At 38.0% G+C, this 26,807-nt stretch overlaps 1 protein-coding gene across 19 annotated transcripts in view; it reads left to right on the forward strand.

Annotated features, from left to right (window-relative positions):
* The first annotated feature begins 13,154 nt into the window (after positions 1-13,154).
* Positions 13,155-26,807, forward strand: part of PACRGL (parkin coregulated like) — a 58,529-nt gene continuing 44,876 nt past the window's right edge. For 4 of the 19 annotated variants that reach the window (XR_010133202.1, XR_010133201.1, XR_010133203.1 and 1 more), the window contains exons 1-5: positions 19,002-19,095; positions 21,313-21,380; positions 21,506-21,660; positions 24,652-24,719; positions 26,530-26,620. Coding sequence is in view for 13 of the 19 variants with exons in the window: in XM_031009913.3 (XP_030865773.1) it covers positions 18,712-18,758; positions 21,313-21,380; positions 21,506-21,660; positions 24,652-24,719; positions 26,530-26,620 (429 nt within the window). In the remaining 6 variants the exon portion in view is untranslated. Of the gene's footprint in view, positions 13,395-14,787; positions 14,896-15,760; positions 15,873-17,312; positions 17,627-18,567; positions 18,759-18,989; positions 19,096-19,541; positions 19,619-21,312; positions 21,381-21,505; positions 21,661-24,651; positions 24,720-26,529; positions 26,621-26,807 lie in introns of those variants that run through there. The other 15 variants (XM_031009907.3, XM_031009906.3, XM_031009903.3 and 12 more) reach the window with 15 other exon arrangements.

Here is a 26,807-nt window from a genome sequence, read left to right on the forward strand (position 1 = left end):
GATGGTATCTCTGAGAAACATGCTAAGACTGCTGCAGAAAGTTTGGAACACATCTGTTTACCATAACCACCTGCTGAGCTGGCCTGACACCAGCAGGACCAGCAAGCCAACAAAAAAGAAGAAAATGTTCTCAGAAGCTCACCTGCCTCCCAGTCTGCTTCCAGCACCCTATTGGCAGAGTTTATTAGGGAGTCAGCAGCATAGGGGAAATGCTGTCTACAGAGACCCAGCACCAGCATTACAAAGTAGAGTGTGAAAGGGAGGGTTGAGGCTGAGAAACAGAGCTTCATAACCAGTGCAGGGAGGCTACTCTTTTATATAGGAGGCCCTTCAAGCCTACCCCACCCTGATTCGGAGAATGTCTGGGTCATTTTGCTCTGTGCATGAAAGTGCTTCAGGAGAATCATTCCCCACACGGTGAACTCCTTCACGGTGTGGGGGATATTATTTATCTTATCACAAAATGTGTATTAAGTGAATGAGTGAAATGATACCTTTGATATAATGCTTGTAGCATTAGTGACTTTTTCAGCTTGGGTAATTCTGATTGCTGGTGTGTGTGCGTGTGTGTGTGTACTTGTTCGACATTCAATCTGATTTTAATAAATATTAACTAGGTGCCCACTAAGTGCAGAGCTCTGCATCAGATGCTACATGAGACCTAAAAGAATTAAACCTTGTCCCTAAAGGACTTAGAATATCGATTCCTGGGTGTGCCATCTGGCGCATATCACTACTTTAAAAAGGTTTTTTTTAAAAAAAAAATTTCTTGAGGTCTTCTGAATCCTATTCTTCTCTGTTTTTAAAGATATTAGTGATGCACATCTCCTCCTACCCCACTTTAGTCCCCAGCTTTATCTCTTTTATGAACAAAATTAAATAGATTTCCTCCCAGAAGCAATCCTTTGGTAGAAATTGTATAAAGAGAGAAATTAACTCCTTCAGATTCCCAGGGTGCTATTGCTAAATGTTCTATAAAACTCCTTCCTCATTACTACCTGGAGAGAGACTTGGCATCCGGAAAATAGCATCCAATATGTATGCATTTATTTTCCTCCTTGTTATGTCATGGGGGGACATGAGTGCAACACACTGAAGATAAAGAAGGCTAAGGGATGCTTGTTCATAAATAAGAATAAGATAAGGGTATAGGCTGGGGGATTTTAGTCTCCCAACACACTTTGAAGGTTTGGCTCCTTATATAGCCCGAGCATAGATTCCTGCCTTCTGCTCCTGCAGAAGGTGAAGGGGGTGGAGGCTGCTGTGACTAGGGCTATAACACTAACTTTGGCTGTTAATGGTGGCCTTCCTTAACCTATCTCCAAGAATACGGATACTACTACAAGTCATGTGCTGTTAACCAAGTATTTTTCCCCTTTCCTTCTGAAGTGGCACTCTATTAAACAGTAATATTTTCTTCCCTTGTTGCTTAAAATAAATGTTTTTAAGGCCTATGAATACTTTGGTCAACATTAGTGGTTTTTCATACTTCCTTCTCTAGGTTTTTAGGGAGAAATGCCTACACTGTTCTTTGAATTGCTTCGTTATTATTATTCCCCAGATCTTCTCCATGTATTAAAGATCCTAAGAATTTTAAGCTCAGACTTTTGCCTCTGTAAATATATTTTTTTAATGGCTGCATAATATTACCCATGGACATGATTCCTAACCATAGCTCTACTTTGCAGTCAGTCCATCCCCAAAAGACCATCATAGACCACACACTGAATGTTCTACATAGGTTGGGAAAAACCTAATGTTAAATATAATACAAAGAGACAACCAGTGATAAAGTTTAAATCCTGAGTCTCCAAGCACATTTTCTTCAAGGGATTCCTTTTTCTTTAGTTTGAGGTAAAAGACTCCAGCAGAAATGACCTCTCTTGACATCCACAAGCCCTTCTAGTAGTGCTCCTGGGTGTGGGTGTCATGAAAATGCAGAGGGTCTCTTACATGTGGTCAAAAACGTTTCAAAGCAGCTCAGCAGATGTATTAGGCTATAGTCATTCTCCTCTGCTTAGCATTTGGTCAAGATAAGCATTTCCAGTCAATGCTGATTGCATTTAGCCTGACCATGTTTTTGTACTTTTCAATGCTGATCCTATTTTCTCCTTTTAATCGTACAAATATATAACAATAAAGAAAATAATTTTGCTAGCAGTTGAATTACAAAATGTGTTCAACACTCCATTAATAAAATCTCTATCTTGTTCAACATCTCCAGTAAATAGCCTTTATATATTTCCTCTCTTCAATTTGCCAGCTGACAATAGAAAACATTAGCTGAGAATTGAATGCGGGAAAGCAAAATAAGAGATAGTTATCCACTGCCATCCAGTGGCTAAAAACTTAAAATTCAACCAAAGTTTTTGGATCTTTTTCTTCTAAAATAGTGGAAAAATAAATATTGGAGCATATTTGCACATTTTAAAAGTCTTAATTTTTTTAAATGTTTGAATAAAAATCTGAACAGATAATAAACACATTAAAATTAAGTTTATTTTAACTCCATTACTCACATCTCAACAATAAGACAGGTAAGGTAGTTCATGTGGAGCAAAAAATGAAAGCAAGAATTGACAAGTATTGGGTTATCTTCCCAGGGAAGACAGCTAATGAGGAAGGTTTTACCCTAGCTTAGACCTTAATCAGAAAATTATAGATATCACTGATGGAGCCAACTTGTTAATTTACCTTCATTCTGCTATTTGGAGCTATCTTATTCCCAGCACTAATCTCTTTCTTTAAACCAATGTGGGGGCCAAAGACCAAAGTCAGCCAATGCCTCTCAGCAGCAAACAAGTATTTTAGAGATTCTAGCATTGAAAGTTAGAGTTTGGGAACACAGATTAACCTTTTTACAGAGTTTTGATATTGCTATTCAAGGCTGCCCTACTGGACAACTAGAATTTACCCCAAATATGGAGAAATCAAGTGTACTATTCTCTAGAGAAACAGAACCAATTGTGCGTGTGTGTGTGTGTGTGTGTGTGTGTGTGTGTGTGTGTGTGTGTATGAGAGAGAGATTTAAGAAATTGGCTCATGTGTTTATGGAGGGTGCCATGTCCAAAATATGCAGAGCAGAGCCTCAGAGCCAATGCTGCGGTTCAAGTCTGAACTCTGTCAGCAGCAGATTTCTCTCTTGCTTCAGGGAAGGTCATTCATTTGTTCTATTCAGCCTTCAACTGACTGGGTGAAGACTACCCACCTTATGGAGGGCAATTTGCTTTACTCAAAGTCTACTCATGTAAATGTAAGTCCCACACCAAAGCAGCCTCACAAAAACATCCAGAATAATGATTAACCAAGTATGTAGGCACCGTGGCCCAGCCAAGTTGACACATAAAATTAACCATCACACCAGGTGAAATGTACAGAGTGTGAAATGAAAGATTTGGGAGAATTTGTGAAAAGTTTCAAAATGTGCTTTATCATTCACCTGAATAAAATGATTGCTTTATGTCAGAGGTTCTAAACAGCACCTCTCTTTACCACTGACACTTCAAACACCATCAGAGGTACTTGATCATATGACCCAAGTGGTACAGCAGCTTGGACAGCAGTCTGGAGCTGTTGTAGAGCCTTCTCTTGCTCTGGGCCCCACTCAAAACTAGTAGCTTTTAGGGTCTCTCAGTGAATGGGCTATGATAACGCACCCAAGTGTCAAGTATGTTTTCTCCAACATCCAAAGAGGCCTACTAGGTGTTGTATCTCTTTTTTTGGTTGTAAGAGAGGACAGATGCAACGTGTCTTCACCTATCTCAACATGCCCCACACCACTGGATCCCTAGAAATTTGACTGCGGTGGAGGTACTTCAATTCTGGTCAGATTTATTTTCCACATTCTGACATGTAAATGTCTTCTCAATAAATATAGAGTAGTTGTTACTTCTTGCTCATTAGGTCCAATCATCATAATGTCATCAGTGCAAATAACCAGTGTAACTCGTTATGGAAGGAAAAGACTATCTAACTCTCCATCAATTAAATTATGATGTATGGCAGGAGAGCTGATACACCCCTGAAGTGGGACAGTAAAGGTGTATTGCTGGCTTTGTCAGATGAAAGCAAACTGCTTCACCTAGTCTTCACAGATGGGTATTGAGCATAAAAGCATTTGCCAGATCAATAGTTGCATGCCAGGTACCAGGGAATGTGTTAATTTTCCCAAGCAATGAAACCACACCTGGTTCAGTAGCTGTGACTGAAGTCACCACCTAGTTTAGCTTTATGAAAATCCACTGTGCTTCTCCCAGTTTTATCAATTTTCTACACTGGTCAAATAGGTGAGTTGAGTGGAAATGGGATGGCAGTTACCACTTCCATATAATTTAAGTGCTTGTTGGTGTCATTCATCACTGATATCCTTCTAGGCATGTGATGCTGCTTTTGGCCTATTATTTTCCTAGGTAAAGATTGTTCTAGTGGTTTTCCCTTGGCCTTTTCTACTACGTTTTTTGCCCTCACTTCACAGGCCAGGGAATGAATGTGAAAATTCTGCCAGTTTCTGAGAATGTCTGTTTAAATTATGCATCCCAGAAATGGGGAAATAATCACAGCATGGGTTCAGGGACTCACTGGAGCCACTGTGGGATAGATCTGACCTAAAACTCCATTGATCACCTGACCTTCATAAGCCCTTATGCCAACTGGTAGACCACAGTGACATTTTGGTCTCCTGGACCTAGTGCCAATGTTTGCCAACTCCTATGCTAAAAAAAAAAAAAATCCAGTGTAGACACATTTGTTCCTTTAAATTATGATTCCTTGTTGCTTAAAGGCTAACATAAAATTATACCAATTTATGCCTTGTTTTTTATAAACTGTGGTTTGACAGTCATCTATCTTGCCCCCCCCATGACTTGCTCTGACCAGTGTGGCATTAGCAAACATGGCAAAAGAAGAGCTTGTGAAGGGCTTTAAGACATTGGTGCTCATCCTCTTGGAACATTCCTTCTTGGAAGGAGGCTGGACTACCCTTAGATCACCATGCTGTAAGGAAACCCAAGCTCATCATGTGAAGCATGGAAGGGCACTAAGACAAGTAGCTTTCAGCTAGATGCAGCCAAGTGAAAATCCCTAGCCAACGCTGTGTGGAAAGAAACCACATAGCAAGCTCAGCCCAAATTCCTGACCCATGCATCGTGAAAAGTAATAAATCGCCATTGCTTTAAGCCACTAAGTTCTAGGGTGGTTTACTGTATGTAACAAGTAGATGAAACACGTTTTCCTTAGAGTTTTCCATATTAATTTTCTAATCATTAGTTTTTCAACTGCTGTCTTAATTTTTCTTATCAATTCATTGTAGATTGTGGGCAAATTGTGGATACTTTCTGGGCTTCATTTGTCTGAACTTTGAAATAAGGGATCTCTGCTATTTGGCCCCTGAGTATATCTTTCAACTCTAAGAGATGAAGTATGGAAGGTAAATATTATTTTTAATACACATTGTTTTAGAACATATCAAGTAATTTATTTGGATGATATGTTTTCTTTATCTTTCCCTTTATAATAACTGGCTTTGAGAAACCATACAATTAACTTTATAAATTTCCAAATAGTTACAGGCTTTCTGTAATTAGGACTTACAATGGCATACTCAGTTAAAAGAGAATTCCTTTTTACCATATGGGATAGGATAAGATAAGAAATACTCAAATGGAAAATATCTCTGATCAACCTCTTGAGTATTTTAAAACTTAAGCTACATAGTAAAGTGCTTTAAAACCCCACCATAAAAAACTAATTAAAATTCTTCTATCTGAATACAAAACTTCGTTTGTGTTAAAAATTAAAACAATGCAGAAGTATAGAAAGAATAAAATTAATCTTTCCCCTGCTGTCTATTACACTCTTCAGAAGAAAGCGCTGTTTTAAACATTTCTCTAGACTCCTAGGTAGCACTAGATAGATTAGATGCATTCATAGATAGACAAATGGGGATGGATACAGGCAGACACATGGATACTTAGGTAAATAGATATGTCTATATTTGTATGTTTATATATAAAAATATACATCTATTTTAGTTTAGTTTTAATTTGATTTACAAATAGAAGTCCAATCCATACACATCACTCTACAACTTCCTTTTTTCTCTCTTATTTATTTATTTATTTATTTATTTATTTATTTATTATTTTTTTGAGACAGAGTCTCTCTCTATCGCCCAGGCTGGAGTGCAGTGGCGCAATCTGGGCTCACTGCAAGCTCTGCCTCCCAGGTTCACGCCATTCTCCTGCCTCAGCCTCCTGAGTAGCTGGGATTACAGGCGCCCACCACCACGCCCAGCTAATTTTTTGTATTTTTAGTAGAGACGGAATTTCACTGTGTTAGCCAGGATGGTCTCGATCTCCTGACCTCGTAATCCACCTGCCTCGGCCTCCCAAAGTGCTGGGATTACAGGCGTGAGCCACTGCAACGGGCCCTTTTTTTCTCTCTTAAAACAGATCGTGGACATCAATGAAACCAATACATTCATCTCTCATTTATTCTTTTTAATATATGTGTAATGCTTAATAATTATCCAATTATTCTCCCTCTGATGGACATGAAAATTATTTCCTTTATTGCCTGTCTTAGTGAGCCCTACCAAAATAACATTGACTGGGTGGCTTACACACCAGAAATTCACATTCTCACAGTTCTGGAGGCTGGAAGTCTAAGATCAGGGGGCTAGCATGACCAAATCTTGGTAAGGGGGTCTCTTCCTGGCTTATAGAAGGCTACCTTCCTATTGTGTCCTCACTTAGCAGAGAGAGAGAGAGAGAGAGAGAGAGAGAGAGAGAACGAGAGAGCACACACACACAAACTCTAGTATCTTTTTGTATAAAAGCACTAATCCCATCATGGAAGCCTCATCCTCATAACCTAATCTCAATTATCTCCTAAGATCCCATCTTCAAATAACAACACATGAAAAAGTTTCGTTGCACAACAATGAGAAAATATTTAACACTACTGGACTGTATACTTCAAAATGGATCTCATTTGCTAAATTTTATGTTATGTGTTTGTGTTTTCTTACCATAATTTAAAAAAGAAAAAGTATGCATTTCAAACTTGCCTTTATAGAAGATTCTCTTCTCTAGAATTGAACCTATGGATTGAGTTACTGGAAAATAAATGACTGAAATTTAGTTAACTTATTTCCTTCACATAACAAGAAGTCAGGAAGAGAAGTGCAGTTTAGAAGTGGTTTGACAGCGACATGAAGTCCAGGTGCCCCAGGTTCCTCTTGCATTCTTGTTCCATCGTCATTAGCATATGGCTTTTGTGTTTTTTGTCCACATTTACTCTCGCATTCTAAAATGGATAAAGAATGAAGCCACAAGAAAGTATAGCACTTGCATTATAAGAAAAAAAAGCACTTTTTCATAAATCTGCAGCATACACTCATTTGTGATCGATCATGGGGCCAGACCTGTGTCACACTAACGACAATGGGAAGTATGTTTTTTATTTTTACTTTTAATATGTATGTATATACTTTATTGTGTTTCATAGCTAAGCCACTGCCCTGAACAAATTGGGTTCTGTTAGTAAGGAAGAAGAGGAGAACATAGGTAGGCAACTGGCTATATTTGCATATTGATGAAATGAAAAATGTTTATTTCAAAGACTCAGATGATTATCATAGGATTAGTCTCACATAAACTCCATAATCATCCATTTTTCCTGTTTTTCCTCTACTCTTTTATTCTACTCCATGCTCTTCCTTATTCTGCAGGATCACTTTCTCCTCCTTAACAGCATGCACTTGGCACAAAGCCCTATTGACAGGAGCTCACACAAACTGACACTCATTAATGTTCTTACTGGACACAATCTATGTCTCTTGGTTCAAATTAATCAAGTAAAAATCTGACTGGGTTGCCGGGAATGAATTGTGTGCCCAATTCTGGCCCAATCAGCTCACCGAATATCCACTTCTGACACCTCTTGCAGTTACATTGGGGCATGTGACTAGCTCTGGTCAATGTCTGGGAGGCGGAAGTGATTTTGTGTTTCTCCTTTAATTTACCTTGGTATGCCCAGATGGTTTATGTTGGTTTCTTGACTAGAAAGAATTATATTCTTTAAAAACAAATGCAAGTTGTCTTCATAAATTTCTTATTCTAAAAAAACACTTTAAATTTATCTATCGTGTTATTTGATCACTCACTAATTACTCAAATATCAAAATCTGAAATAGAATTAAATTTTAGAAAAATTTGATTACTTTAAATTTTTAAAATTAACTGTTTAAAGTTCCATATACTATATTTTTTAGAAACACCAACCCTGTGCATAAACCACATATCAATGAAGATAATATTTTGAGTGATTCCTTTGGTTTTTAAAAATAAACTTTTGTTTTTTGAGACTGAGTCCTGCTCTGTCACCAGGTTGGAGTGCAGTGGCGCAATCTTGGCTCACTGCAACCTCCGACTCCCTGGTTCAAGCGATGCTCCTGCCTCAGCCTCCTGATTAGCTGGGATTACAGGCACGCGCTACCATGCCCAGCTTATTTTTGTATTTTTTTTTTTTTTAGTAGAGACAAGGTTTCACCGTGTTAGCCAGGATGGTCTCCATCTCCTGACCTTGTGATCTGCCTGCCTCGGCCTCCCAAAGTGCTAGAATCATAGGCATGAACCACTGCATCTGGCCCCCTAAAAATAAACTCTTTAACAAAACATGTATACCTACAGAAAAGGTATACATGCCCCTTCCTAGGCACTAACTCCACTGAAGATTTGCTCTGGTGTTAACCATAAAACTATTTTCCTTAGTGAAATCATTATTTCAACTTCTTCACTTAACACAGGAAGAGATAAAGCCATCATTAGTCCAATGTCTGTGTTGTCCATGTGTGGTAGGCAGAAAAACAGTCCCTCAAAGGTGTTAGCACCCTAGTCCACAGCTATATGTTACTTTGTATGGCAAAAAGGATTTTGCAAATGCAATTAATGCTGAAGTCTTTGAAATGGAAAGCCTACCCTGGATTATCCAGATGGGCCTAATCTAATCACATGAGTCTTCAGAAGTGAATGAGGAATATGGTGTCCTCTGGAATTTGAGAAAGGCCTTCAGCTTACAGCTAACAAGAAGGGGGAATGGCAGAATCACAAGCAGGTGAAAGTGAATTCTGCCAGCAACTTGAACGAGCCTCTTTGAGCTCCTAGATAGAAATGCAGTGCTACCAACACCTTGATTTTAGCCCTGTGGACCCACGTTGGGCCTCCAGAACTGTAAAATAATAAATCTGCATTGTATTAAGCCATTAAGTATGATAATTTGTTAAAGCAGTCACAGAAAACGAACACAACATGGTCCCAGGACATTATTTCAATTTTCTCCACAGAAAGGCCAAAACTGCCTTCTGCTCAACTAGCTTCAAGAAATGATCCCATAGTTAAGACAGCAATACTTTTATTGTCTTTCCCAATGAAACTATTAATTAGCGAATCCAACAATCATTTACTGGGTACTTAACTGTGCACTTTGAATATACAGTCTGCTTTGAAGAAGAAATAGCAAAAATTATTCTGTCTTTTTCCTGGAAAATAAAATTCTTATATAATATTCTCACTCGAAAGCCTGTTATATTTTGAACAGTTTTTTCATTATCTTAAATCTATTTTAACAAAAGGCTCACTTTTGCAAAGTTTAGAGTTTTTAATAATTCTTGTTGTTATGTTGATTTTTACATATATTACTCTGAATCAAACCTGCAATGATATCTTATATTTCATATTCTTATAAATTTTGCTCTTTTAACAATATTTTAAAGATTTTCTTTGACAAGTCCACAAGTCCACACCCCCGGTTTAGAATAATGAAACTTTTAGTGTGTCTTTTATGTATAAACTATTTGAGGTGTTTTCTCAACATTTCTGGGTAATGGCAAAGATTTGCTCCCTCATGTGAGTAGGAAGAATGCTAGGAAAAAAAAAAAAGCAGCGGCTCCAGATTTCCAGCTACTCAATACTATAGTGAGAGTTGTTCTTTTTATGACTCCCATAATATGAGAATTAATGAAACAAAAAGGGAATCTCAGCACCCCATGGGATTAATTATACACATATAATTTCAGAATGTTCTCAATATAAACATGTTTCAGCAATTGTATGACTCTCAGATTGCATGGCAGTCTGCTTAAGGCTCACACCTGTAATCCCAGCACTTTGGGAGGCCAAGGCCGGTGGATCATGAGGTCAGGAGATCGAGACCATCCTGGCTAACACAGTGAAACCCCGTCTCTACTAAAGATACAAAAAATTAGTCAGGCATGGTGGCGGGCGCCTGTAGTCCCAGCTGCTCCGGAGGCAGAAGCAGGAGAATGGCGTGAACCCAGGAGGCGGAGCTTGCAGTGAGCCAAGATTGTTCCACTGCACGACAGCCTGGGTGACAGAGCGAGACTCTGCCTCAAAAACAAACAAACAACAACAACAACAAAAAAAAAACCAAGATCATATGTTCAAAGTCTGACATACTTGTCAACTAATTGATGTTTTACTCAAAAGAAATTATTTTTAGGTTTAATGTAACTTTTCAACAGAATACAATCATAACATACATTATGGAATGGATTAAAAGGCCCTGAAAAATTTTCAAGACTTGTATTAGTTTGCTAGGACTGCTATAATAAAGTACCACAAACTGGGTGGTTTAAACAATAAAAATGTATTGTCTTACAATTCTGGAGACCAGAAGTCTGATATGAAGGTGTTGGCAGGCTTGGTTCCTTTTGAGGATGAGAAATCTGTTCCATGTCACTCTCTTAGTGTCTGGTGGCTTGTTGGCAATATTTGGTGTTCCTTGGCTTCTGCTGTATCAACTGATCTCACATGGTGTTAGCTGCACACGACCTCCCCACTGTGTGCCTAAATGTGTCCACATTTTCCGTTTTTATGAAGACACAAGTTATATTGAATAGGGATCCCATCCTACTCCAATATTACCTCATCTTAGCTTAACTAATTACATCAATGATGACCCTATTTCCAATTTAACAACACACTCTGAAGTACATGGGGTTAGGACTTCATATCACCTTGGGGGTGGCACAATTCAATCCATAAACAGAATTCATGCTCACAATATGTTCTTACTCTCAGTGCAATCTTTGACTTAATCTCTCTCAAATTATTATGGTATGCCTTAATAGATGACATTCCCCTTCATTCTGATATTATGGTTTCTATAATAATTTAACAGTAATCATTCACTATCATCACAAATTCTCCCTCACACATTTAAATCAGCACTTCTTAAACTGTAAAGCACATTTCCTTCTCTGGTGAATCTTGGTAGAATGCAAATTTGGATTCAGTGGACCTGGGGTGAGACCTGAGATTCTGCCTTTCTTACAAACTCCCAGGTGGTGATCACAATGCTGACCCGAGAAGAAAATTGTGAGTAGCAGTGATGCAGAGGTCTCCCTGCAAGCTACAGTTCAGAAATTTAAGCCTTCTAGAAAGAGAATCTTCAGAACAACCAAACCATTTTCCTCAGCAAAGGACTGTACCAGGTACTCTTAACTATCAATTTACAGAGAAGGAAACTTGAACAGGTTTTTCACTATAACTTGACATTACCGTGGAGACTTGTCAAATCAAGGCTTTCATTTTTATTTTATTTTTTGGCCCTTTGGCAAATGACTTAGTGATAGAAGACTCAGTAGCCTGAGATCAGCAGAACAGAAATTAATTACTTAACATTTAAGGAACTGATTGAACAGTGGTTGATGTTTTGCTTTTTAATGGACATAGGAGAAATGCCATGTCTTTCTTATCTACCTCTAACTGTCAATTTAATTGGTTATACTGAGCTAAGTGGAATAAAATACTTATTAAACAGTATCTTATTCTGACTAACACCTCAGAATTTTTAAAAAATCTATAATTGGGGGATGAGGAAAATAAAGAGATCTGGGTTAAAGGTTACAAAGTTTCATTTAGGCTGGAGGGATAAGTCCTGGAGATATATTATACAGCATAGTACTCTAGTTGACAATGCTGCATTGTACGCTTGAAATTTGGTAAAAGAGTAGGTCTTAAATGTTCTCATTATACACACAAAATGGTAACTATGTGAGGTTACCAATAAATGGTATCTATGTGAGGTTACCATCTTGTGGATATATATAAATAATTAATTATATATTACATATAATAATATATATTATATAATTAACATATATTCACAAAATGGTAACCTCATATAGTTACCATTAATATATCCACATAGTGAATATATATGTGGATATAGTAATTCAACTAATTGCAGTCATCACTTTACAATGTATGTATATCAAAACATCATGTTGTACACCTTGATTTTTTTTTTTTTTTTTTTGAGATGGAGTATCTCTCTGTCACCAGGCTGGAGTGCAGCAGTGCGATGTCAGCTCACTGCAACCTCCACCTCCTGAGTTCAAGTGATTCTCATGCCTCAGCCTCCCAAGTAGCTGGGATTACAGGTACGCACCACCACACCCAGCTAATTTTTGTATTTTTAGTAGAGACGGGGTTTCACCATGTTGGCCAGGATGGTCTCGATCTCCCGACCTTGTGATCCGCCCACTTCAGCCTCCCAAAGTGCTGAGATTACAGGCGTGAGCCACCGCACCTGGCCATACACCTTAAATATTTACAATTTTTTATTTATCAATTATACCTCAATAAAGTTGGCATCAATTCTTTAAAATATTCTAAAATAGATCATAAACTAATGTCATAAAATATTTCTGTAAAAACAACATTTCCTGCTACCCCACGACATTTTTTCCGTGCAGAGTGTAGCTGAACTATTTTATGCTTACTGCCTCAGGGAGGAGTTGTCATCATAAAAGTTCTCATGCTAAGAGTTGAATTCTTGACTTTGGACTTTCAAAAGTTAAGGTCAAGGCCAGCCATTATTTGGAAGAGCTAGAAGAATATGTCATCAGTCAGAGTCAAGGTCTAGATCTGAGAGCAAAGAGACAGTATGCTCTGTCCTTCCCATCCTCCATCCTCCCCCCAGGGCAATACCCCAGAGCTAATAAGCCCCTAGATACCCCTGAACCTAGGGTATAGGATGAGAAGAAATGGCCTTGTAGTGTGTCTAGACAAAAGACTCTACGGCAACCTCACAGGTTCCCATGGTTTCTACAAAGTAGAAACCAACAGCTGAATTTCTTAGGCTTCAGATTGGAAGAATAGACTACCTCCCGGATAGTTAAGAGGAGATTGGAATTAGCTCTCAATGAGAACCTGGAATGAAAAACACATGAGCAATCTACAAGAATGAAGGATAAATGACTGAGGACCAGAAAGACCAAAGTATGTATATCCTAGCAGATGACAACAGAGGACCAGATGCCACACTCCTCCAAGCCTCACCCTCTCAACACAATTCCAAGGAGAGAAAGGGTAAAGACATTTGTAAAAGAAATTGAATACTACTATGAACCATAAAGGAAGTTGTTAATTGCACTGACTCTGTAGTCTGAGGTTCATACCCAATTCATGTCCTTTACATTTGGATTGACTCTCAAACATCTAATAGTTTGTTGTACAAACAGTATGTACTCTCTAGCTATTTGACACATTTATTGACTTCATTCTATGTTTGCCCAACTGTCAGTGGCCATAGCTTTCTGTACTGTCCAATACAGTAGCCACTAGCCATCTGCGGTTATTGAATATTTGAAATGTGGCTAGTATGGATTTAAATGTGCTATACATGTAAAATACACACAAACTTTTGAAGACTTAGCACAAATAACAATAATGTAAAATATCACATTAATAGTGTTTATATTTATTGCAAGTTGAAGTGATAATATTTTGGACATATTGGGTTAATAAAAATATACCACTAAAATTACTTTCACATGATTCTTTCCACCTTTAAAAAATATGGCTACTAGGCAATTTAAAATTGTATTATGTGACTTGCATCACTTTTCTATTGGACAATGCTACCTTATATGCTCACTCATGTTGACTTCATTTGCTTTCACCTGAGGAGCCATCATCACTGCTTAATTTGTTCCATGTGCAAGCGGACACTCAATGACTTTATAATGATGATGTCTAACATTTCCTGACAAAGTGTGCTTTGTCAAATTGTACAAATTTCTTGTATCACATTTCTCAATGATAGGACTTGGGAATAATCATTGGGAATGATTGCTTTGTCTGTAATTTGTACAAAAAGGCAGAGATTTTCTTTACAAGAATTAAGACAATATTTTCCTAAAAATGCTTGGTGACTTAAATGTAAATAAATAAATAATGAATACTTTTTTCACAAGTCAATGAGAACCAGCACAATGAGAAAAAAAATCGTCCTGAGTGGTTTACTTTGGTTAGATTTATTACCTAACTCATAATGTTATATAATATGGAGTAACAAAAATAGGACAATTTGAAGAAATTTTATTTATAAAGGTACAGGGTACCACACAGACAGTGCAGTAACCTAGAGGTAGTAGCCTCTGAGATTTTGTGCCTAGAACTGAAGTTTGCCATTTAGAAAGTTTTTTAGTCTATTTGGGCTGCTGTAGTGAAATACCGTACATTGGGTAGCTTATAAACAACAGAAATTGATTTCTCATGGTTCTGGAGGCTGGAAAGTCCACATCGAAGTATCAACAGATTCAGTGTCTGGTAAGGGACTACTTTCTGGTTCATAGATGAAATTGTTTCACTGTGTCCTCACATAGTGGAAGGAGTGAGTGTTCTCTCTCAGGCCTCTATTATTAGGGCACTAATTCCATTCACGAGTGTTCCAACCCTATGACTTCATCACCACCCAAAAGCCCCACTTCCAAATACCATCACCTTGGGAGTTAAAATTTCAATCTACGAATTTTGGAGGAACAGAAACAATCAGACTACAGCAGAAAGATGTGATCTTCACTTATGGGTATGACCAGCTTTAGGGAAACCCCTAAGGATAGGAACAGGAGAATGAATACTCTGACTTCACTCTTCTCTAATTCTCTAGTCTCCTATTAGTGTTCTTCAGTAGCCAAACCCAGTCAGAAACCAGAGGGCACTGGAGCCTGGGTGATATAGTTTATGCTGATCAGCATCCCAGAGCAAATAACAGGACAAAGGGAAGAGTGTACCTATATGAGAGCAAACAGAAAATATATGGCATATTCTGTCTTTTCAGAATCATTTACTATATTGCTAGGCAAATAGGTCACCTTTTTTCCCTCATCCCATTCTCTCTTAAATAGAAAATTAAACCTTAAAACCTAAGTAGAAGACAAAAGTCCACAATCAGTGCTCTGTTTCTCACATATTGTGAGCTTTCCTTAGAAGGTATTACTCCTATCGCCCAACTCAGCGTCTACATATGCTGATGGCTCAAAAATCTATAGCTATGCCCAGTTCTTTTTTCTGCCCTCTAGATGAGCAGATCCAACAGCATGCTAGTTAGCTCCCCCTGGGTGCCTCACAGGCTTGTCAAACTAGTGTATTCAAGAAAGCACCCAGCACTTATTGCATAATATCCTGATAGAGTTGCAATGCCAAGGAGCATGTTTTCTGTTCATTTTCTAAAATGATGACAGAAAGTTTAGAAGAGGCTGTTTTAATTGTGATTAGAAGCTTATACTAATTGTCGTTATTATAAAGATCTGAAAAATCCGTATCATCGTCCATGGTTCATACATCAACACATAGCATGAGACTTTTGCCACTTACGATGTCGTTAGTCTTAATTTGCTTTCACCTGAATAATTGCACTAGCTAATACTTATTGAGTACTTCCTATGTGTCAGGTATTCAATTGTCCTCTTAAATTTAAGTCTCGCAATAAGCCAATAATGAAGAGGAAATTGAGGCTTGTAGGAGTTGTCATCCACAAGGACTCATAGCTGATAAGGGGTGGAGGTGAGTTTTAGATAGCTTAACTCCAGAACATATATGCTTGTCATTCCTCTGCGATACTGAATACAAATCATTCTTAACAGTCCAGGGAGGAGGGGTTAAAAGGTCACGAACTAGGAGCTCTACTGAGTCTGACACTGGAGATGCTAGGAGTAAGGAAAATATAATAAGTCTTGAGGAAGCTGGAGATGAGACATTATAAAGTAAAAGTAGCTGAAGATACAGGATATAAGATTTTTTTAAAAAAATTTCTTTTTCTTTTTAAAAACGTTAGTTAAGCATGCATTGCGCTAGGCATTGGGGATAGAAAAGCAATAAAGACAAGTTCAGTCTAGTGAGAAAGATAGGTAAATACATTATAATAAATTTTAAAACTTAGATTTGTATGCAAGGTTCACAGAACATTAGAGAAATTAGACATAGACAGAATTTATTCATTCATTTTATTCATTCAGAAGACATTAGTTGAATACCCACTGCATTATGCTTGAAGCTGGAGAAATAAAAAGGGCAAAGTTAAAATCCTTATCCTGAGGAAACTCACAATCTAATGAAGATGCTTCTGGGGTGCTGGTCAAGTAGCAAGGATGGAGCTACAGGAGCACAGAAGGATTACACAGCCTCGAGTGCTCAGACAATGCCAATTTAGTGTTACCTAAGCAAAAAGTTAGGGCTTTGGGTTGGCAACAGTAGAGGATGCTAAAGAGGAGTGCAGTGGACAGGTCCAAAGGGCTTGGACTTAACTATGACAACCCAAATTGTTGCTGGTGGAATGCAATACAAGGGAATATGCATTTTCCTGCAGCATCAGTTTTGTTATGATGTGGAGCATAAAATCGTGCTTTTCACTATTAAATATTTTTACTATTAAAAATAATGTAGAGCACAAAATCGTGCTTTTTACTATTTAAATGCGGATATACTGTGAAGAATGCAATAGCATATGAGATTCATAAAATACGACAGGAAACGAATTTCCACAGCTAGGCTTATGAGTTAGCCAGATAGAACAGGAAACTACAAGAAAATCCCACAGCTGGGCATGCAGATGCCTTCGGCTCTCACCCCTGAAGACTCGGGGGGAGGAGTTCACAGTCTTCAGTTCTCCGAGTATTGAGGGTAAGATAGTTGAGGAACAATGAGTATTAAGTGTGCGAGAAAAGCGTTTAGGAGTGAAGCGCATGGACTGAAGACAGGCTAGGGCGCAGGCGACTGGGAACCCGTCATCGTCCCTCTGCTCTCCGGACCTCTTATTCGAAAAACATCCTCCACCAGGTGCCCCTTTGTCGCCAGAGACAGCGCCTGCAGTTCGTGAGCTGCCCCCTGAACTCCTGGCGCCTGGTTGCCTGGGCAACCCTCTTCCGGGGCGCCTCCGCGACCTCTTACCATTGGTTTAGACGTCGCAGCGTGCGTCTGACGTCATTGCGCGGCGCGACCAGGTTCAGGGGCGGGCCGCGCGGAGCCTCATTTCCCCAAACGCCGGCGCTCGGTGGCGGTAGCAGCGGTTGTTGGCCGACCGAGTGCCGGGCATAAGCCACCCCCCGGTGGAGGGCAGCTGGTGTGCGGATCGCGGCGGGAGAGAGGCGCGGTAGGAACGGGTCCCCGGAGCCGTGAATCGCGGGTACGGGTGTCCTGTCCGCGCTCTCTGCCAAGCCGGCTTGCTTCCTGATCTGTTGCTAGGGCCTCTGGACCCCGTTGGTAAGGACCCTTGAGATCGTGAGCGCTTGGAGTGTACCCCTCCTTTCCTGGGGTAGAGGGTCAGTCGAGAGTAGCCTTCGTTAACCTTAATTGAAACTGGTAAACTCCTCCCTCGGCCCCTTTAAAAAATCTGTTTTTTCTTTATTTTTTTCTGTGTCTTCCTCTTTTGCTGACTTTGATAGCATCCTGGCCCTGGACTGGTCTTTAAGTATCTAGAAGTGAGTGTAGGAGGGGTGGCTGGGAAGGTGGAAAATAGATTCTAAGACCCCTAAGTAGATTCTGCGACCCTAATACTGGCCTTTTGAATTTACTTTATGGTAAAAAAGGGACTGGGATAAGTGACTATTGGGCTCTGGGTCTTTTAGAATTTGACAGAGCTTTACAAATGGAACATGGTTTCTTTAGTGGGGCTCTTACTTACACGTTTGGAACTTTCTAGACCTGGATTAGAAAGCAGGGCTCTGCTGACAGAATTTTTTTAGTTCAGTGGTCTTAAAGCTGAGTACGGGAGAAAGTACATACAGGGAAAGAAATAGGCTATATCAGCTGCCCAAACAATGATAGAAAGTACACTTTCCTACCATTGACACAGATACCGGCAGTCCCTTGTAGATAGATGACCTGTAGCAACCGAGGAAGCTTTAAGGGGAATGTGTGGGCTTCATAGGGTGGTTTGTTTGCTTTCTGATATTGTGACATAGTTTAGGTGTTCCAAGTTAAGTGGATTTATGGATTCTAATATCTATGATTGGAATGTTTATCTTGTTTTGTAAAAGAATGAGCGGTGACCTTGATAATATTTGTAACACAAAATAGTTCTTACAGGTTCGCTTCTCCCCATCACTGCCCCTTTACACCATCCTCTACATGTAATTAAATGAAAAACCACTTGAAAGGGTTACCAAGGATAAGATTTTTAAAGCTTTCTTTCACAAACAACTCATGCTTCAGGCGTGTCAGTGGCATGCTTCCAGGTGGATATTATTTAAAAAAATTCACTACATTTCCCGTCGTCCCTTGGTGTCCGTGGAGAATTGGCTCCAGGACTCCCTCCCTCCCCCCGGTCTCTTTCAGATACCCAAATCCACCCATGCCAAAGTCCTCCAGTCTGCTCTCCGTATCCGTGGTTGGGTCAAATCTATAGATGTGGAACCCGCATATACGGAGAGCCAACTGTAATTTGTCCTTAAGGTAAAGGATAAAAATTTTAAGTGAAAAAGCAATTGTTTTGGAAAGAAATTCTCTAATACAGGATTTTGAAAGGGGATGTAGACGTGTTTGCATTACTGTATGTTTAATGCTGAAAATTATATATTGTACATAAAAGTTGTCCTGTATACTCATAAACTGTAGAAGCTCGATTTTCTACCATGTTTAAAACTTTTTCAAATGAGTTTTGGTGACTTTTTGAACTCATTCAAAATATAATGCAACACCTCCCCATTAGTTTGTTACAGGAACAATTTTTTGACGTGAAGGAAGATAGAAATTTAGCCATAAAATTCTATCCAAAACTTCCACTGAATTGGTAGGTAGTATTGAAAAATGTGCATCATAATTTGATATGGCTGCCTATGCCATTGTTATGTTTGTGGGTACGCGTCTTTGCTGTGCATCGCTTTTATCTGTTGCAGCTGTTAACAATTGATGATCAAGAGAAATTGGACTTCAGCTGGTCTTCAAATTGATGTAGCCCAAGATGTTAAACCAGATTTTTTAAAAACGAGAAAACATGTGGTCTCACTATTAGTAATAGTAATAATACTAAAGAACACTTTGTACCATTGTAAAGAAAATTATAATAATAGCTAAGACTCATGTGGCCCTTACTGTATGCCTCCCATTATAGAAATGTTGTTTTACATATATTCTTACTAGTCTTCATCAACACTTAAAGTAGTTCCTGTAATTATGCCCAATTATAGAGTTGAGGAAACTGATGCATTTTTTTTTTTCAATAGAAACTTGTATTGTTCCCCCTCCAGGAGCTTCTCAAAACAGAAGTCAGGCACAATATTAAATACTTGTTGAATGACCACAGAAGTACAATAGTAGGTTAACATATTTAAAGCTTCTCTCAGCTTATTTTAGACTATTATCTGACAACTTTAATGCGATTTTAATTACCGTAGTACTAGAAAATTCCCTGGGAATGGAGGTGAAATGTGATACTGGGAAGTAAGTCATCTGCTGGTAGTGGGATGAGATAAATGAGATCAGTGTATTAAATCAAGGAAATTGAAATTATTCAGTGTGCAGAAGCAAGCTTACATTTAGTTTATCTTTACATGGTATCAGACTTTAAGCTGGTACATCATGTTTGAGATATCTGGCTAAATTTTATAACATGGAGCTTTGTCCTCCTTTTGAGGATTTCTAACTTAAGTGGATTAAAAGCATTTCATGTGAGGAATCATTTTAAAAAGTATCAGTGTTTATCCTGAAGAAGAAAAAATGAAGGAGTTAAGAGTTAATGCCGTCAAATATTTGAAAAGGTGTCATTTGGAGGTGGAAGAGGACTTTACCTGTGTTGTCCTAAGGGAAGATCTTACACTATACTTGAGAGGCAGTCATTATTAAAGGCAATAAATGAGACGTGTGCTAATAGAATAACTAGATTGTCGTGGAAGTGAGGGAACAGAGTAATCAAGTAGAAATAAGGACACAGGATAGAAATCAATGCCATAGAAATACACATTTGAGAAACCAAGATGAGGAAAGGCTTCATGGAAGTTGGGAATGAAGCTTGGCCTAAAAATACCAGTAGGCACGTGGGTATATGAGTGTGTGTGTGTGTGTGTGTATTTCTTGCTAGAGATAGAATTGTAGAAATTGATTGGATTAGCTGGAAACCTTGGGGTATGAACTAGAGTCCTCCATTAGCAGAAAAAAAGGAACTGTGTAAGGGAAAAGTGAACCAATATTCCCTGGGTGAGTAACTTGAGAGATAATTTCATTTGCTCCTCCAGAAAACCTTGACAGGCTTTTATTTCCCTCTAAACAGGTCAGGAAGTCGAGGTTTAGGGAGGTTAAATAATCTGCCTAAATTGATAAATTTCATAATTGGTAGAACTGAGATGCAGACCCATATTTGAGCCCAAAGCTCTTTCTTCCTCATCACGTGTAGCATTGAGTGTAGGAAATGAAGGAAAAGGAGACAATGGTGATTCTAAGTTTTTCAGTCTGAGGACCAGAAAACTGGTGGTACCCTGGGTTAACAAGGGGTTCATAATAACTTCAGTGTGACAACCTCGGTTTTAGTTACATTCAGTTTAAGGAGCTTGTGATACATTGGGTAGGAGAGTTCATTATGTCACTGGAAAAGTAGAGCTTGATGTGCACATGTTAACATTTGGAGCTTTGGAAATACAGAGGCCAGAGAAGATGGAGAAGATGATAGGGAATGTACCAACCACTCCTTTCAGAAATCTAGTCTGTGTTTTCTAATGTGGTCAGAGGATTGGAAGTGAGTTTCTAACAGTTTATTTTGACAATTTGAATGGAAAAAAAGTTGACTTTTGTACATCATTTCTTGGAGATGATTATTTTGCTGTTATTGATACTATTGAAGTTGACATAATTTCATGTTTTCTCATTAGTCTTTTCCAGTATTTTGCTCCATGTCAACTTTTTTGTGTGTCTTTTACTGTATTGTATACTCTGTTCTGGTTTTGTCTTTTTATTGATAACAAATGCCCTCCAAACAAATTTTGAAATCAACTTTTTTTTTTTTTTTAAACTGCAGGAGTGAAAGGGAAGCAATGCAGAAATCAGAGGGCTCTGGAGGTACACAGTTGAAAAACAGAGCAACAGGTACAGAGCTTTGGTTTTTAAGTGAAGAGGTCAAGTTTGTTAATGGCACTTTCTGTGCTACAGATGGATGCAGGGTGAACTTTATTGCTTGCACCTGGTTTCTATTGATGTTCTGTTTTTTCCAGGTAACTATGATCAAAGGACATCATCAAGCACACAGATAAAACACAGGAATGCAGTTCAGGGAAGCAAATCCTCATTGTCAACCAGTTCTCCAGAGTCTGCAAGAAAACTTCATCCTAGACCAAGTGATAAACTGAACCCTAAAACAATTAATCCGGTAGGTCCAAAACTATTCCTAACTCAGTAGATTTTTTAAAGGCATTTCGCACAGTATTGAACAGTGCTGGATGCTGTCTTTAGTTTTGTCCCTTTGCTAGTTTTGAGCTAATAATGAGAGAAGGGCATGTGGTTATTATGATGAAGAACTGAGATAATCAGTCACATGTGGGAGTGAGTATGGGGGTAAGGAGACATAGAAGTTAACCTGTTTGGGATATCGCATTGTAGTGCATAGAAAATTGCACTTTAGCTTTAGATTTTATTTGCAGTGTTGTTTTACTTCCCCATATCAACGAATAAACTGTATTCAGTTGCCACAGAATGCTTTTCGTGCTTCTATAGTTGCATAAAGGTCTCTGACCTTTCCTCTGTGTTCTGTAAATTAGTTCCACCAGAAATCCTAGTTGTAGTACTAACCTCCTTTGCCCTCTCCTAACAATTTAATGAGATTTAATAAACATGGGATTTATGCAGTAAAAATATTCAGAAGTGAACACACCTGTGCAACAACACCAGGTGTTATTTGCCCCATGCACAACTTTGGTAGGGTGAGATGTTAGTGATTTCAGCCTTCGAAGGGGATTGTGAGAGTGGCTGAAGCTCCTGACTGACTGTGGTGGTAGGTAGGGGTATGGCAGTTACTTAAGGAAGCAAAGGTATAGTGAGCTCTCCAAGACAGAAGGAGTGTCCGACTGGATAAAAGCAAAGTGACAAATAGTTTGAGCGGCTATGTTCCTTTGCTTTTTTCTGTAATCCACAGTGTCAAGGAAATTGAATACCTGAAGAAGGCCCTAATAATCTTGTTGCTCTCACTTCCTTTGCTTATGTTTAGTTGAGGGAGTTTACGGTGACGCTTCAATTTTCTTCCTCTCCTTAAAGAAGTACTTTTTGAATTAATAATATTTAGTGACCTTAGTCCTAAGTTTTAGTAAAAATCGAGGAAAGTTTTGGGAAATAGTTAAATAATTTGACCCGAGAAAAGCATGTGTAAAAGCTAGCAATATAAAACAAATGAGTTGGAAGTCAGAATAATGTTCACCTTTGGGGCGAAAGGTGGGCAGGGATTTGGGAGAGGCAGTGGAGGCATCTAGTGTGCTGGAAACTTTCAGATTTTTCAACTCTGTTGATAAACAGATGTGTTCATTTTTTGTGAATTCACTATTGTGATTTATGCACATTAATATTTTAAATATTTGAGTTAAAAATTTTTTTGAAATGCTAATTCAGTGTAGTATGGTATATAACATTAATGCAGAGTTGAAATATGGTCTGAAATTGTTAAAAATTGAATGGGATAACATTTTTCACTTTAGACTTGGTAAAATTTGGTTAAAATCGATAAAAGTAATCTATTCATAAAAAAATTCTGATTTTGTGGAACATGGAAGATGAAACCATGATTATCTCTAGAATAAAATTGAAAGGCAAAGAAAGGAATTGTTTAGCATTTCAATCAGAAATTTAGTCTTTGTGGGTATATTGAAATTTTAGGGATTATTTTCATGACCTGTAAGGGCCAAAAAGAAAGATCATTTGCTTGTAGATGGTAGAAGTAAAATATGTTGATAGTATAGTACTAATTTGTCTTAATTTTTTCTCCAATATGTGTAGCACTTTTTCAAACAACTTTCTTATCGGATATGCTTGTTACTTGAAAATAATTTTTAAAACTTGTATTTCTTTTATAGCAGAAATTATAACTAGATGAGTGAAACATTCCTCTTGTGAATTGTTACACATAACATGGATTGAATTTTGGGAATGAATCTTTTTTTTTTTGAGACGGAATCTCGCTCCGTCGCCAGGCTGGAGTGCAGTGGCACAATCTTGGTTCACTGCAAACTCCGCCTCCCGGGTTCAAGCCATTCTCCTGCCTCAGCCCTCCCGAGTTGCTGGGACTACAGGCACCCGCCACCATCCTGGCTAGTTTTTTGTATTTTTAGTAGAGATGGGGTTTCACCATGTTAGCCAGGATGGTCTTGATCTCCTGACCTCGTGATCCACCCGCCTCAGCCTCCCAAAGTGCTGGGATTACAGGCTTGAGCCACTGCGCCTGGCCAGATATGAATCTTCTATTGTAATTGAATTTGAACGAATTTTCTCCTATGTGCTTTTACTCAAAACTCATGCTTTTCCAGAGGAAAAAAGGGCTGATTCTAAACTTTTTAAGCACATTTTAAAACTACCACTGTGTGTGACTTAAAAAAAATTATCTAGTTATATCTTTAAAACAGGTCAATTTATATTTTGTAATTTAGACAACTATTTTTCATTTGATTATATATTAAAAGTACCATGTGATAAAATATTTACTTTTTGTTCCTAAATCCTCTTTAAGTCTCTTATCAATTATATTGAAATTATTTATGCTGTAATTCTTTAACTGTTGTGGTTGACCATCCCTTAAATCATCTTTGAGAGTAGGTATAAAATCAAGCTATTCATATATAGCAAAACTGAAAGGTTATGAAGTTATATATCTAAGAAAATACATCCAGGCATATATTTGTGAGAATCTTCCCCATCTTCAATTCTCTCCCTCCTGCCCAGCGCAATCCTTTGTTTTTTATAGAAGCCTAAAGCCAGTTTGGAGAAATTTGACTACCTACGCCATCTGTATTTGGCTGAAGCACAAAGTAGGAGATGTGCAGGTGGCAAAAAACAAATATACTTTTTCTGTACTTAACACCCCTTCTCCATAGAGTCCTCACCTTGAAAGGTCACAGTGGGGAAGAAGGTAGAAAGAACTATCATTCCATATGTGGTTTCAGCCGCGTTCAAGCATCCTGAATCGTTAGGGGAAAAAAGAGATGTACCAAGTGTGGTCGTGATATTCTAGTAGAGAGAGGATTGACAGTTTTTCTCAATTGTGTTGCTGAGTAGAAACGGTGCGCTTCGATACCAGCTTGGCGGTTTGAAAAGCAAAATGGCTGTGTGCTTCTGACCTCAGAAGTACAGGTGATAGTAATATTTTCATTTTTTATTTTAGTTTGGTGAACAGTCACGAGCGCCTTCTGCATTTGCAGCTATTTACTCTAAAGGAGGTATTCCTTGCAGGTAAAATCAATATGATTTATAACTGACCAAATTATTCAAAATCATTGAGTAAAATGAATACAATATTTAGTTTAAATGTATTGTAAGTTTTATTTACTAGTGAGGTTGAAATAAAGATGACTTTATTCACACTTTCTTTTGGACTGGTATAGATCCCTGGATGTTGTTGAAGAAAACCATTCTAGTTCCAAAATACAGTTATTGGGATCTATGATAAACCATCAGTTTAAGAACTTTACTTGAACCCTTTTTCTAAAATAATCAATTTAAGCATTTGCAGGCTTGGGCAAGTTGCAAATTAAAAAATCCTATCTTGTTGGTAAAATGAAAGTTGTCAATTTAATGAAATTGTTTATATTTCATAATAAATACATATGGCTGTTTTTGCTTCATTTTGGATATAATTCTTGCCACCTTTCTAGACAGATGTCAGAACTTTAAAAAAAAACTACAGATAATGTATCATTTTACAATTTATTTCTATAAAGCATTTATTTCTTCAGAGTACATCCAGTTTTAGCCTGTTCTAGATGATAGAAAATTTTATTTTGATTATGGAAATAATCACAACATTTATTTATTTTTGTTCCAAAATTCAAGAAATCTAGTTTTTAATGGTATTTTTGGATTTGGAGTGAAAAATAAGCTCAAGAAATACTCTTCAGTTTATTGTTATTTCATATTTACATTCTGAATTGAAACCCTATTTAAAGGTTCTTAATTCTCTACTCCCCACCCCTCAAAAACTTATTGTTGCAAAAATGTAAAAACAATATTAGAGAGACGTCTTACTCTTATGAAAATAAGCCCAAAGGAGTCAAGAAGTTGACAACATTACAAAGGAGTTCAAAGAAGCATTTAGGTTGATGGATTAAGTTAACTGTCATGATTGTGATGATAGTTCCTTGAGTGTATTCGTACATAAAAACATACCAAATTGTATACTGTAAATACATGCAGTTTATTGCGTGTTAGTTATTCCTCAGTAAAGGCTGTAATCCCAGCACTTTGGAAGGCCAAGGCGGGTGGATCACCTGAGGTCAGGAGTTCGAGACCAGCCTGACCAACGTGGAGGAACCCCATCTCTACTTAAAAAAAAAAAAAAAAAAATACAAAATTAGCCGGGTGTGGCGGTGCATGCCTGTAATCCCAGCTACTCGGGAGGCTTAGGCAGGAGAATTGCTTGAACCTGGGAGGCGGAGGTTGCGGTGAGCCAAGATCGTGCCATTACACTTGAGCCTGGGCAACAAGAGTGAAACTCCGTCTCAAAAAAAAGCAGTTAAAAGAAGCATAAATCCTAATTCAGGGGCCACCACTTTGTAACCCTAAATGGGCCATTTTACCTTCCTGGCCTCAGTTTTCTTCTCTTTAACAGAGATGAAACTTGGTTTAGCCTTCAGATTATTAGTGTTAGGGTTACATGATCTGTATCTGAAAAACAATGTTCCTTGTGAAACATTTTTAATAATTACTACGTTTTGTTTGCATTTTTTCATTTCTGTAGATTACCTATTGTGTCATATCACTGAAAGATATCACCTGGCATATCTGTGTTAAGATTCACAGATAGCAACATGCTTAAGCACCAAAACTGTAACCTTAACACATGTGGGTCACTTTTGCTGTAAGACTAGGAATGTGTAGGATTATTGACATTGTTTTGTAAAATGTCCTTGTACTATCTTATAAAGTTATGGTATTCCTACATGTTACAAAATAAATCTGATATGGTTATACTGTATGTTAGATTATCCCTGCTTAATATAGAATTATATTTTTCTTGTTGCATTCACTAACTTTTATATTTTAGATTGGTACATGGTTCAGTAAAACACAGATTACAGTGGGAATGTCCTCCTGAAAGTCTTTCATTTGATCCACTTCTTATTACTTTAGCTGAGGTAAATATGCCATCTCTTGAATATTTATCAGAAAATAAACATTAAAAATTGCATTAAATGCTACTTTGTAGCTCATCAGTAAATTTCATTCTATGCCTTTGAAAAACGAAGCACACAATAGGCATTGAAACACCACACACCCTTAGGAATGAATTATGATTCTTATATAGTTATTTGAAATTGATTA

This window comes from Gorilla gorilla, chromosome 3 (genome assembly GCF_029281585.2).
Source record: "Gorilla gorilla gorilla isolate KB3781 chromosome 3, NHGRI_mGorGor1-v2.1_pri, whole genome shotgun sequence".
NCBI lineage: Eukaryota > Metazoa > Chordata > Mammalia > Primates > Hominidae > Gorilla > Gorilla gorilla.